Genomic DNA, 13,398 nt, shown 5'->3' with positions numbered 1-13,398 from the left:
CGAACATTGTGAATCTGAACATATAATGTGGTGAACCACTGTGTGCACCTGTATTAGGGGATGTAAGGTAGGACCTGCACTACAGGTTCGCCGGTAGCCCCTGCCGGCTAGCTCCGCCCACAAGGAGCTGTATAAATATGTGTGTCCTCCTCTGATCAGCCATTTTGCCAGCTGCAACAGGAGGCCACGCATCTGACTGTAATAAAGCCACAATTGTACCAATCTGAGCCTTTTGTGCAATTGACGTGCATCACATAACGGGTAACACAGTCGCCAATTTATGCACAGTAAACTTCCACAAACAGCAATGGGATAATAACCAGATAATCTGTATCTCGGGTTGTTGATTGAAGGAAAATATTGTCCAGGACCACGGGGATAACTCCCGAGTTTCTTCAGAAAGGAGCAGGTGGGTGGGGTTTTGGCAGGGGGGGTGGGGGGTGGGGGGTGGGGGGGGGGGGGGCAGTATAAGGTGAGGGATCTCAGTTTAACATCTCATCTACACTTTAAAAACACCCTGAAAGGAAGACCACCGATCTGGAAAGCAAGGACCGAACCCACCTCCCACAAACACCTGCCAAAGCTGCAGTCAAAGACGCAGCTCTAGGATTAGGTCCATCAGCCATGCAAAGACCCACCGAATCCATGACCAGTAATGCAGAGTTTCTGAGGTGGACAATCATACTCGCTAGCGAGTGATCGCCGAAGAGGAAGGCTCTCTTAGTAATAGTATTGCACCAAAATACTAACCTACTTCAAATGTTCAAATCTCTGGATTGTGTGTTGAGCTATAACCTGGCTCAGGGCCAAATGTGCTGCACATCAAGGGAAGGACATTGAGAAACAAAGAACTGGTAGCGAGAGAGAAAGATCTCTTCAGGTTTTTACTGACCAGTTTTCAGAGACATTAATTGGTTTACTGAAACAGATGGTGGTCGCAATTCAGTGCACTTGAGTTAAAGTCCACTGAACGGCGGCGTATGTAGCAGCTCCAAGGAATATCCCATTATTCAATGGCACTTCACCAGGTTATTTTACCTCCGTGAGATCCTCCCAACTGAGGCCACACTTTGGGGGATTATACGCCCGCAGGAAAGGCTCCTCGCACACCGGAGTGCCATTTTGTCAATGTACTCCACTCCTTTTGGGGAAGCACGGTAGCATGGTGGTTAGCATAAATGCTTCACAGCTCCAGGGTCCCAGGTTCGGTTCCCTGCTGGGTCACTGTCTGTGCGGAGTCTGCACGTCCTCCCCGTGTGTGCGTGGGTTTCCTCCGGGTGCTCCGGTTTCCTCCCACAGTCCAAAGATGTGCAGGTTAGGTGGATTGGCCATGATAAATTTCCCGTAGTGTCCTTAAAAGTAAGGTTGGTGGGGGGGGGGGGGTTGTTGGTTACGGGTATAGAGTGGATACGTGGGGTTGAGTGGGGTGATCATTGCTCGGCGCAACATCGAGGGCCGAAGGGCCTGTTCTGTGCTGTACTGTTCTATGCTCTATGTTCTATGTTCCCTCACAACACTACCCCCCGCCTGTCAAGGTCCCCCTGAGCCCGATCCCTGGCAGCGCCAATGTGGCACTCTGGCCAGTGCCAGGGTTGCAGCTGGCAGTGCCCAGGTGCTAAGAGGAGTGCCCGGGGTCTCCAATGGCCTGGGAGAATCCCCCCCCCCAACCAGATGGTGTTACACCTGGTTCACGTCTGTGTGGACCAGGACTAAACGGTGCCCTGGCGATATCTCTCAGGGATCATTTAAATACTTTTATCTGGATCACATCCAGTGAGGGTGAGATCTAGATCGCAACGTCCTGCAAGATTCCCTTAACGCCTCCCGATATTCCGTTGAATATCGCAAGCGTTTTGAGTTCCATGAATCATTGGCGGCAATGAAGCTGCTGAATCGCGGCTTGTGTGTCACGCTTTTTGCATTATGAGAAGAAATCAGTTCAAACTAATTGTAAATGTTACTTTGTTCCTTCAGATATTATTTCTGCAATAAATCATTGTGTTGGTTTATAATAGATCTTGTGTTGTTTAAGAGATAATTTCCATAAGATTGAAGAAATGGAACTGGTGTTACTATTAAGATAATACAATTCAACGAACAAGGGATTTCATTGTTACAACCTCTCCACTCTCAGGCCATATCATATGCCTAGCAATTGGGGAGGTGGTGGCGTAGCAGCATTGTCAATGGGTGATGCACGATCAATTGCACAGGGACGAGAGTTGAATACAACTGAGGCTTTATTACTCTAAGATGTGTGGCCTCCGACAGCAGCTAGCGAAATGGCTGCTGTACAAGGAGCACACATATGTATACTCTGCCTACTGGGCGGAGCCAGCAGGCAGGGACTACCCCCGTACCTGTAATACAGGGTCTTACCACACATCTCCTAATATACACAACAGTGGTGATTACCACATTCATCCCCTGTTAAAATTGAGTCCGACGGTGGTGGCGGAGAACGATATATAAAGCAAGTTTAATACATAGAGGCAAAAAAAATTTGTGAAGCCCAGTACGAGGTGCTTTAACAGCCTCAAACCAATTACAGGTTTAACCGGTCCGGGGCCTTGATGTGATGTTGGGAGCGACGCAGTGGTGGCGGCGATTCCGGTGGTGGTCTGATTATCGGTGACTCCGGGAGCCTGCTGAAATCCTCTTCATCCTCGGGCGTGGGCAGGGGTAGGACGGATGGTCCTGAGGGGATTGCTGCTGGATGCGCGGGGGGAGGGGAGGGTGGCGCCGGGCCGGAGATGTGTGTGTGTGGAACCTGCTGGTGCCAGGCCCCTGAGGGAGACTGTATCCTGGCGGTTGTCGGGGTATGCCACGTAGGCATACTGGGGGTTAGCGTGGAGTAACTGCACCCTTTCAACCAACGGGTCCGCCTTGTGGAGTCATACATGCTTACGGAGGAGTACGGGTCCTGGAGCTGCAAGCCAAGTGGATGTGGACTTCCTGGGGAAGGCAAAGAGACATTCATGGGGTGTGGTGTTAGTCGCAGTGCATAGGAGCGACCGGATGAACTGGAGTGCATCGGGGAGGACCTCCTGCCAGTGGGGGGCTGGGAGATTTCTGGACCCAGGGCCAGCTGGATGGCCCACAAGACCGTCCCGTTCTCCCTCTCCACCTGCCCGTTTCCCCGGGGGTTATAGCTGGTCGTCCTGCTTGAGGCGATACCCCTGCTGAGTAGGAACTGAGTTCATCACTCATGAATGAGGATCCCCTGTCACTGTGGATGTAGGCGGGGAAGCTGAACAGAGCGAAGATTACAGAGCGAAGATTGTGTTGAGGGCTTTGATGACGGTGGCAGACGTCATGTCGGGGCACGGGATGGCAAAGGGGAATCTGGAGTACTCATCGACCACACTGAGGAAGTGCGATTTACGGTCGGTGGAGGGGAGGGGCCCTTTGAAATCCATGCTGAGGTGTTCAAAGGGGCTGGAGGCCTTCACCAGGCGCGTACAATCTGGCCGGTAGAAGTGCGGTTTGCACTCCGCACAGACCTGGCAGTCTCTGGTGATTGCCCTGACTTCCTCGACAGAGTAGGGCAGATTTCGGGCCTTTATGAAGTGGTACAACCGTGTGACAAAAGTTGTTGTGTAGGGTCCGGAGTCAGTCTACTTGTGCGCTTGCACATGTACCTCGGGATAGGGCATCTGGGGGCTCGTTGAGCTTACCGGAGCGATACAAAATCTCGTAGTTGTAGGTGGAGAGCTCGATCCTCCACCTCAAGATTTTATCGTTCTTGATCTTGACCTTTGTGTGTTAAACATAAAGGCTACCAACTGTTGGTCAGTGAGGAGAGTGAATCTCTTGCCGGCCAGGTAATGCCTCCAATGCCGCACAGCTTCAACGGTGGCTTGGGCCTCTTTTTCGACGGAGGAGTGCCGAATTTCGGAGGCATGAAGGGTGCGGGAAAAGAATCCCACGGGCCTGCCTGCCTGATTGAGCGTGGCAGCTGGAGTGACGTCTGATGCGTCGCTCTCCACTTGAAAGGGTAGCGTCTCATCGACTGCGTGCATCGCGGCCTTGACGATGTCGGCTCTAATACAGTTGAAGGCCTGTTGAGCCTCAGCCGTCAGGGGAAAAAGGGTGGACTGGATGAGTGGGCAGGCCTTGTCCGCATAGTTTGGGACCCACTGTGCATAGTAAGAAAAGAACCCCAGGCAGCGTTTGAAGGCCTTGGGGCAGTGGGGAAGGGGGAGCTCCATGAGGGGGCGCATGCGGTCGGGATCGGGCCCCAGAACTCCGTTCTGGACCACATAGCCGAGGATGGCTAAGCGGTTCGTGCTGAATACGCACTTCTCCTTGTTATAGGTGAGGTATGGGAGAGAGGCGGTGTGGGGAAATTTGGCATGGTTGGCATTGTGGTCCTGCTGATCGTGGCCACAGATGGTGACATTGTCTCGGTACCATTCGGTCCATCTCCCTTTGGAAGACCGAGACCACGTTGGTGACGCCGAAGGGAACCCTGAGAAAGTGGCAGAGTTGGCCATCTACCTTGAAGGCAGTGGATGGGCGGACCGCCTTACGGATGGGGAGCTGGTGGTAGGCGGATTTTAGGTCTACAGTTGAGAACTGTGCAATCTGACGGACCTTATCAGATATGCGTGGGAGGGGTACGCGTCGAGCTGCGTGTACCGATTTGATGGTCGGAGGTGCAAGTGAAACGCTGCTTAACCTGGAATGAGTGTTTTGGGCCTGGAATGTTAAGCATGGAAGAGGTAAAGGGGCAGGTGTTACACCTTCTGCGATTGCATGGGAAGGTGCCACGGGTAATGGGAGAGGTACTGGGTATGGTGGAGGAGTGGACTAGATTGTCTCGGAGGGAACGGTCTCTGCGGAATGCTGACAGAGGGAGTGAAGCGAAGATGTGTTTGGTGGTGGCATCACGCTGGAGTTGGCGAAAATGGCGGAGGATTATGCTTTGCATATGGAGGCTGGTGGGATGAAATGTGAGAACGAGGGGGACTCTATCCTTATTCTGGGAGGGAGTGGAGGGGGCGAGGGTAGTGGCGCGGGAGATGGACCGCACACTGTTGAGGGCCCTGCCACAACTGTAGGTGGGAAATCACGGTCGAGGAAGAAGGAACACATTTTCAAAGCACTATTTTGGAAAGTGGCATCGTCAGAACAAATGCGACAGGCGAAGGAGTTGAGTGGGGCGTCTTTCATCACACTCCTGGCTTGTGCCTTGTAGATGGTGGACAGACTTTGGGGATTTGGGGGTGACTTATTTGCTGCAAGATCCTTAGCTTCTGAGCTGCTCTTGTAGCCACAGTATTTATATAACTAGTCCAATTCCGTTTCTGGTCAATGATAACCCCCAGAATGTTGGTGGTGAGAGATTCAGTGATGGTAGTGTCATTTTAATTCAATTAATAAATATGGAATGGTCACAGTAATTGTGATAATAATGCTATCATCAATTGTGGTAAAATCTCATCTGGTTCACCAATGTTCTTCAGGGAAGGAAACAATAGTAATCTTTATTAGTGTCACAAGTAGGCTTACATGAACACTGCAATGAAGCTGCTGTGAAAATCCCCTACACTACGGCGCCTGAGGGACAATTCAGAATGTCCAATTCACCTAACAGCATGCCTTTCGGGATTTGTGGGAGCAAACCAGAGCACCTGGAGGAAACCCACGCAGACACGGGGAGAACATGCAGACTCTGCAGACAGTGACCCAAGCCGGGAATCAAACCTGGGTCCCTGGACCTGTGAAACAACAATGCTAACCACAGTGCTGCCGTGCCGCCCTTACCTGGTCTACAGTCCTTACCTGGTCAGGCTTACATGTGACTCCGGACCCTCAGCAAATTGGGTGACTCTGAAAGGGCCGAGCAAGTCACTCAGCTCAAGGGCAATTAGCATTGGGAAAATGACACCCTCATCCTGTGAAAGAAAAAAAAACATTTTGTATTAATCAACACTATTTTCGTAAAGGCTATCCTGATAGTGAGTCAATCAAATAGAAATATCAGTCTTCGAGAGCTTTCTGCCCAGGTGCTGCCGGTGTCTATCATTCTTCATCGCTCATTAGATAGATTGTGTGCATAGTCTATGTGGTGACATGGGAGGGCTCTCAGTCTGTGCAGACTTTGCTACCAGCCGTCCTTGAGTGCCTCTGACCTGTCCCTCACAGACATGCTTCAGACTGGTGCTGAGTAGCATCTCTCGACATGTGGTGCCTGTAAGAACAAAGAAACATAGAGGACAAGGGAGGCCTGTCAATAAAATTAGTCCATTAAACTGCGTCAGTGTTTGTACAACGCGCCGAAACAAGGAATGAGAACAAGCTTGTCTGACATTGTCTCTCAGGTCAGGCTTCGGGGGTTTCTACCAGAACCGAGAGGACTCTGGTGATTTGGAGAAGCTGGGATTGTTCTCCTGACGATATAGAAGGGTAATAGAATAATTAATAGAGGTGTTGTCATACAGGGCAGCACGGTGGCCTAGTGGTTAGCACAACCGCCTCATGACGCTGAGGTCCCAGGTTCGATCCCGGCTCTGGGTCACTGTCTGTGTGGAGTTTGCACATTCTCCCCGTGTCTGCGTGGGTTTCGCCCCCACAACCCAAAAATGTGCAGAGTAGGTGGATTGGCCACGCTAAATTGCCCCTTAATTGGAAAAAATAATTGGGTAATCTAAATTTATAAAAAAAAAGAGGTGTTGTCATACAGTTGATGGGGCAATGGCAGAGGGATTAGTAACCAGAGGACGCAGATTTACGATAGTTGGCAAAAATGCCAAGGAGGAGATGAGGGAAATTTATTTTGGGACTGAGTGAGTTATTCTGATCTAGGATGCACTGACTGAAAGAGTGGTGGCGGAAATAACTTGCCAATAACTTTTTCAACAAGGAATGGAATAACTGTAAAGGAAAACAGTCCAAAGATGTGTGGGTTAGGTGGATTGGCCATGCTAAATTGCCCGTAGTGTCCTAATAGTAAGGTTAAGGGGGGTAGTTGTTGGGTTACGGGTATAGGGTGGATACGTGGGTTTGAGTAGGGTGAGCATGGCTCGGCACAACATCGAGGGCCGAAGGGCCTGTTCTGTGCTGTACTGTTCTATGTTCTATGTTCTAAAACATTGTAGGTCAATGGGTGAAGGCAAGGTAATGAAACTAATTTGATTTTTTTCTATTTATTCTTTCATGGCATAAGGGTGTCACTGGCTAGTGCATCTTGTAGACTCGACTCTCTGCTGCCACTGTGCATTGGTGGTGAAAGGAGAGCATGTTTGTAGATGGCGTACCAATCAAGCGGGCTGTTTTGTCCTGAATGGTATCGAGCTTCTCGAGTGTTGTTGGAGCTGCACTCATCCAGGCAGGTGGAGAGTATTCCATCACACTCCTGATTTATGCCTTGTAGATGATGGACAGGCTTTGGGAGGATCAAGAGGATCGCCGCAGGATTCCTAGCCTCTGACCTGCTGTTGTAGGCACAGGGTGGAATTGTCCTCTCCGACATCAGCGGGATTCGTGGTGGGTGGGGGGCAGACGATATGGTTGGATGTCAGCATCCTCTCCTGACGTTAATGGTGGGTCGGGTCTCCTGCTGAGGTTCGACAGGAACGCATGCCTGTGCAGGTGTGTGTGTATACGTGTGTGCATTTGCCTGTGTACATGTGTGCATGTCTGTGTAGATGTGTATGCATGTCTGTGTACACATGCCTCTGTATGTCTGCATGTGCGCCTGCCTGTATATTTGTGTGATTTTGCGCATGCCTGTGTACATGTGTGTATGTGGCTTGTGTGTGGTGCTTATGTGGCTGTGTGTGGTATGTATGTGGCTGTGTGTGGTATGTATGTGGCTGTGTGTGGTATGTATGTGGCTGTGTGTGGTGTGTGTGTGTGGCTGTGTGACTGTGTGTGTGACTGTGTGTGCATGTATGTGACTGTGTGTATGTGTGACTATGTGTGTAACTGAGTGTGTGTGTGTGTGACTGTGTGACGGAGTGTGTGTGTGACTGTGTGTGTGTGACGGAGTGTGTGTGCATGACTGTGTGTGTGTGTGTGAGACTGTGTGTATGACTGTGTGTGTATGTGTGTGACTGTGTGTGTGTGTGTGTGTGTGTGACTGTGTGTATGACTATGTGTGTGTGACTGTGTGTGTATGACTGTGTGTGTGTGTGACTGTGTGTGCATGACTGTGTGTGTGTGTGTGAGACTGTGTGTATGACTATGTGTGTGTGTGTGACGGTGTGTGTATGACTATGTGTGTGTGACGGTGTGTGTGTGACGGTGTGTGTATGACTATGTGTGTGTGTGTGAGACGGTGTGTGTATTGATGTGTTGGGCAGGCTGGGTCTAGGTGGACTGCACTTGATGCAGTGTAGCGAGAGACAGGCCTCCAACACTAGATAAGATACAACACGATTTTATTTTACATTTTAACTACTATACATGTTTGACTGTGGGTTGACACTATGCTGACTTGACTGGAGACCTGGTACTAGCCTAACCAGACTTACTGACTACCACATGGTGTTTGTACTGGCTATGCTCACGAACTCTGACTGTCTCAATGGCTGGGTCCAGAGAGAGCGGGAAGCCTAGTGCCCTCTGGCTTTATAGTGGTCGTGTCCTGTCTGGTGATTGGCTGCTGTGTTCTGTGTGTTTACTGGTCATCCTGTGTGTCAATCACTGCCTGTCTGCACTCCATCATATACATAGATGTATATTATGACATGTATGACTATATGTGTGTGTGACTATATGTGTGTGTGACGGTGTGTCTGTGATGGTGTGTGTGACTGTGTGTGTGTGTATGCAAACCATTGAGGCCAAAACATGATGTGTTTCCAAGAAGGCATTAGATAAGCACTTGGGGCGAAAGGGATCAAAGGATACTGAGGTGGGGAGGGGGGGGGGGGGGGGGGGGGGGGGAATGGGAACAGGTTACCGGGTTGGATGATCAGCCATGATCATATGGTGGAGCAGGCTCCAAGGGTTGAATGGCCTCCTGCTCTATTTTCTGTGTATATGCCTACCTATGTGTATGTGTGACTGTGTATATGTTCAGGGATCTAAATTCTTGAGGTCCGGAGCTGTAAGATAATGCAATTAATTTATCAGACATGATTGTACAGCCTCACCGCGCCTGACTCTGTGTCATGATGAGGCCGGTAAAACTGGCGAAAGGCCTCTCACGAGATTTACGAAGCTTGGGACGCGTCTCTAGATCTGACGAGATCGCAGGAAACATTGCGATTTGCATATTCAAGTGAGCAGTTAGGAGCGAACACCCACGCCTGGGAAGGCTTGCCATAGCGCCGTTTAGCACTGATTTCCACAATTGTGGACCAGGCGATCTGTGTGTGGGGTGGGTGGGGGAGTGGTCTCCCAGGCGATCTCAGTCTCCCAGGCGATCTCAGTCCCCCAGGTGGTCAGGTTCTAGGCAGGGTGGAACCATGGCATCTCATGTGGGCACATTGGTACTGCCACCTTGGCTGGCAGAGCCAAGTGCCAGTCTGCTTGTGCCGGGGATCAGGCCTGGGATCTGACTTTGTGAGGTGGTTTGAGGCCCTCTAATCGGTATGTTGGACATTGGAAAGGGGGGTGCGGAGGCGGGTTTGCGATCCGAGCCCCTGTGGGGATGTGTCAGGAGGAGGGGGGGGGGGGGGGTTGAGAGATCGGGCCGGCATATAAAAATGGCGCTTGTCAGTGCAGGAAGTGTAGGTAAATCCGACCTTGGTGGGGCGCTCCTTGAAAAGAAAACAGGAGTCCCGTTTAATAGCGGGGTGATTCTCGACGCAGCAGGCGGCGAGGACATTCCCGCTAAACGAGCCCAAAACTGGACTCTGTTTCTTTTTCGTTAGATCGCATCCATCATTTTAAAATCTACTATTCCTATGTTTAACCGGTCGAGTCACCAAAGGTCAGGACAACAATGCTATTTAAGTGAAAAATATTCTTGTCTCCCACTATCACCAAACCTCTTTTACCCCCCCCCCCCCCCCCCCCCACTCTCCTAAAAACCCCTCCACCCACATGAGCCCCCAATATTTCATCAAATGTCAGGACTTTTAGTGGAGAATTGAAAAGATTCCACTTCAGCAGCACAGTGTCAGCATCAAGTGGAGGTTGGTTAATTGCACATTAAAGATCCTTCTACATGGCATCAGTTCTGAACAGGACACCATCTGCATGAGAAAGGTATTTGGCTAACCTTTTAATTACTTGGGGTGAGAGAATATCCATCTCATTAAAGCTAATGTCACACAAGTGATCTGCATTCAAATGTGATGCTGACATGGGAAGAGGAGGTTTGGCAAAAGACTCAGTGTCTTCCAGAAAGTTCTTTACCCTTGGGAAAGACCACAGTCGTTTAAATGTGCCCCCCTGGCTCTTCCCAGCCTCTGGGAAAGGTGCCACTTCAGTTCCTACCGGAGCCCCACTCGGCAAGCTAGTGCCCCAGGCTGGCATACTTGACCCTTCAGATAGAGTTATTTTATTCATTATTATGGAAGACTGCACCGGAACAACAGTGCCGGTAAACTATTGTTAAGAGCTGGCATGAAATATTCAGCATTCTTCCTAACCCCAGTGTCAAATTCGAAATGTCAGACTTTATATCAGAGCTTGATGATCCTGCAAAATGTCAGTCACCTTAAAATCTGGAATAAAACTTAGGCCATTGCTTTAAATTTGACATTAAACCCTGAGCTGATCCTTTTAAATCTTGTGTTAAGCATCCAGCTATTTAGCTTTCCATTGTGATATCTGACACAAGCACCTCGAGTTCCAACAGGTCTCCCGGGTGGCAGGGAAAGGGCAAGCCGTGCCCAATTTTCTCACCGTCGTCTCCGCGATTTTCCATAAAACGTGGCCTGAGCCAGCTGCCAGCTCGGGAATATCACTACGAGAGGGGGGCGGTTTGGGGATGGGGGATTGGAGGGGGGGGGGGGAATATTCTGATGATGGTTTGACAGAGTGGATGCTGGGCAGATGTTTTCCCAAATGTGGGAGAGGCTAGAATCAGGAGGACATGGTTTAATAATTCCATTCAAGATGGGAATGAGGAGGAATTTCTTCTCTCTGAGGGCCGTGATTCTGTCGAATTCCCTTCCATAAAAAGCAGAGGAAGCTGCCCGAGCTGATGGCCATTATTTTCTGGTGTGATGTTAAAGATATTTTAATTCTTTGTTCGTAATAAGGTTTGTTTCAATATACCATTTCCCTATTCTCTGTGAAATCACTCCTGGAGCAAGGTACCCATTCCTCACAGTCTTACAAAATTAAAACAAAATATTGAGATTTCTGTCCAGTCTCCTTGCCACTATTGGGGTCTGCTCTGGGATTGTAATATGGGAAAAGCAGAGCATGAGCTTTACTCTGTATCTAACCCCGTGTTGTATCTGTCCTGGGAGTGTTTGATGGGGACAGTGTAGAGGGAGCTTTACTCTGTATCTAACCCCGTGCTGTACCTGTCCTGGGAGTGTTTGATGGGGACGGTGTAGAGGCAGCTTTACTCTGTACCTAACCCCTTGCTGTATCTGTCCTGGGTGTTTGATGGGGACAGTGTAGAGGGAGCTTTACTCTGTATCTAACTCCGTGCTGTACCTGTCCTGGGAGTGCTTGATGGGGACAGTGAGTGTCTGACATGAAAACATATTCATCGTCACTGCTGTCCCTCATCTGGCAGACGAGACATTCAAGAAAAATACCCAGGTTTAAAGATGTGATTGATGGCAGTGGGGAGAAGCCTCTGACCATTCTCTTTCATTGCACACCCATCCAGGTACACCTACCATGAATATAAGGAGACTGCTGATTGGTTGTCAGCTGAGATCGGTCTTCACCCTCGGATAGCAGTGATCTGTGGATCTGGCCTTGGGGGACTGGTTGACCTGCTGAAAGACAAGATCACAATCCCGTATGAGAAGATTCCACGCTTCCCCAAGAGTACAGGTTAGCAAGGGAGCGCGGGAATCACACTGTCAATAACACATTTTAGGTGCGATTCAGCGGCCTCGTTGCGCCCAACTTGGTGTCGGGGCGAGGCTGTTAGAGGGTGTGTCCGCCCTGCTGGTATTGTCATTCCCGTCTTCCTGATGTCTTGCGGGAATTCGCCTTTAGCTAAGATGTCAAACCAAACAGCCACCTGCATCCTCAATGAACAGTAAAAGTCTCATGTCACTGCCCAGTGAAGAACAGGAAAGGTCACAGGCTGCTTTCCCCTTTGAGGGGGAGATCTGGCTCGTAGTGATTTTGCCTGAGAATCACCACACCTCAGACGGGGGAAAAGTGGAGAAGGCGGAGCCTTCATGAATAACCTCAGCTGGTATGGGAGTTGAACCCGTGCTGTTGGCTTCGTTTTGCATCACAAACCATCTATCCAGCCCACTGAGCTAAATCGTGGGAGGGGGGGGGGGAGCAGTCTTTGGTCATCTGGGACTATGGCGACTACTTTATTTTACCTGGTCGAAATGTATCCTTAATCCAACATCATTGCAACAGACTATCTGACGGTCATTGATTGTGTTACTGTTTGTGGGATCTGGCTGTGATGGGAAGCCGTGATAACCACATTACAACATTGACTGCATGTCCCATTGCTTGTAAACAAGCTTTGCGGATGTCCTGAGGGGTAACAGGATCTGTGGAAACACCAGTCCTGCCCTTTCATTACACATTGATCCCTGCGATAGCTGGATGGTGGTGTGGGGACTTGTCTTTGAACTGACCTCTAAAAGGATCTGTGTCAAGGACTGTCCATAAGCCGCAGCCATGCTCCAGTCTTAACTGATGGATGTTCAGGCTGCCACCTGATGAGAGTTCTGGCCGCGATTCGTAGGAGACGTGTTTGACGCGGATTCTATCCAATGCTGACTCGTGAAATCCTTTCAGTTCCAGGTCATGCAGGAAAGCTGGTCTTTGGGAAGCTGAATGGGAAGATGTGCATCTGTATGCAGGGTCGGTTCCATTTCTACGAGGGTTACCCAATTAATGAGGTTTGTATGTTACTGCATACTCCTGAGGGAGACAGTGGCTGGAGGTGGTAGCGAGGTCCTTGGGGAGAGAGGAAAGATCAGCAACACTCTGGATTCGGACCCTGATCCATTCCTTACAACCAACTCCACCTTCCTGGGAGAATCCATCTGTGGAATTCTCCGCAACGGCCGACGCCGTCGTGAAACCCGGAGTGTTTCACGATGGCGTCGGAGACCGCTACTCGGCCCCTATTCATCCTCCCCCCCCCCGGGGGGGCTAGGAGCGGTGTCAAGGCGGCGCGCCGATAATGACGCGGCCGGCGGCGCCTTAGTGACGTCAGCCGCGCATGCGCAGGTTGGCCGGCTCCAACCCGCGCATGCGCGGTTGCCGCCTTCCCCTCCGCTGCCCCGCAAAACGTGGCGGCTTGATCTTGCGGGGCGGCGGAGGGGAAAGAGT

The 13,398-nt window shown here is 50.4% G+C and overlaps 1 protein-coding gene across 1 annotated transcript in view; it reads left to right on the top strand.

Annotated features, from left to right (window-relative positions):
* The first annotated feature begins 7,238 nt into the window (after positions 1-7,238).
* pnp6 (purine nucleoside phosphorylase 6) overlaps positions 7,239-13,398 on the top strand; it is a 30,526-nt gene continuing 24,366 nt past the window's right edge. Inside the window, exons 1-3 of the mRNA XM_038807140.1 lie at positions 7,239-7,333; positions 11,750-11,919; positions 12,859-12,962. Coding sequence (XP_038663068.1) covers positions 7,254-7,333; positions 11,750-11,919; positions 12,859-12,962 — 354 coding nt within the window. The 5' untranslated portion in view covers positions 7,239-7,253. The remainder of the gene's footprint in view (positions 7,334-11,749; positions 11,920-12,858; positions 12,963-13,398) is intronic.

This window comes from Scyliorhinus canicula, chromosome 9, assembly GCF_902713615.1.
Source record: "Scyliorhinus canicula chromosome 9, sScyCan1.1, whole genome shotgun sequence".
Lineage (NCBI taxonomy): Eukaryota > Metazoa > Chordata > Chondrichthyes > Carcharhiniformes > Scyliorhinidae > Scyliorhinus > Scyliorhinus canicula.
Note: the sequence above shows the minus strand (reverse complement) of the source record. Positions and strands in the feature narration are given on the sequence as shown.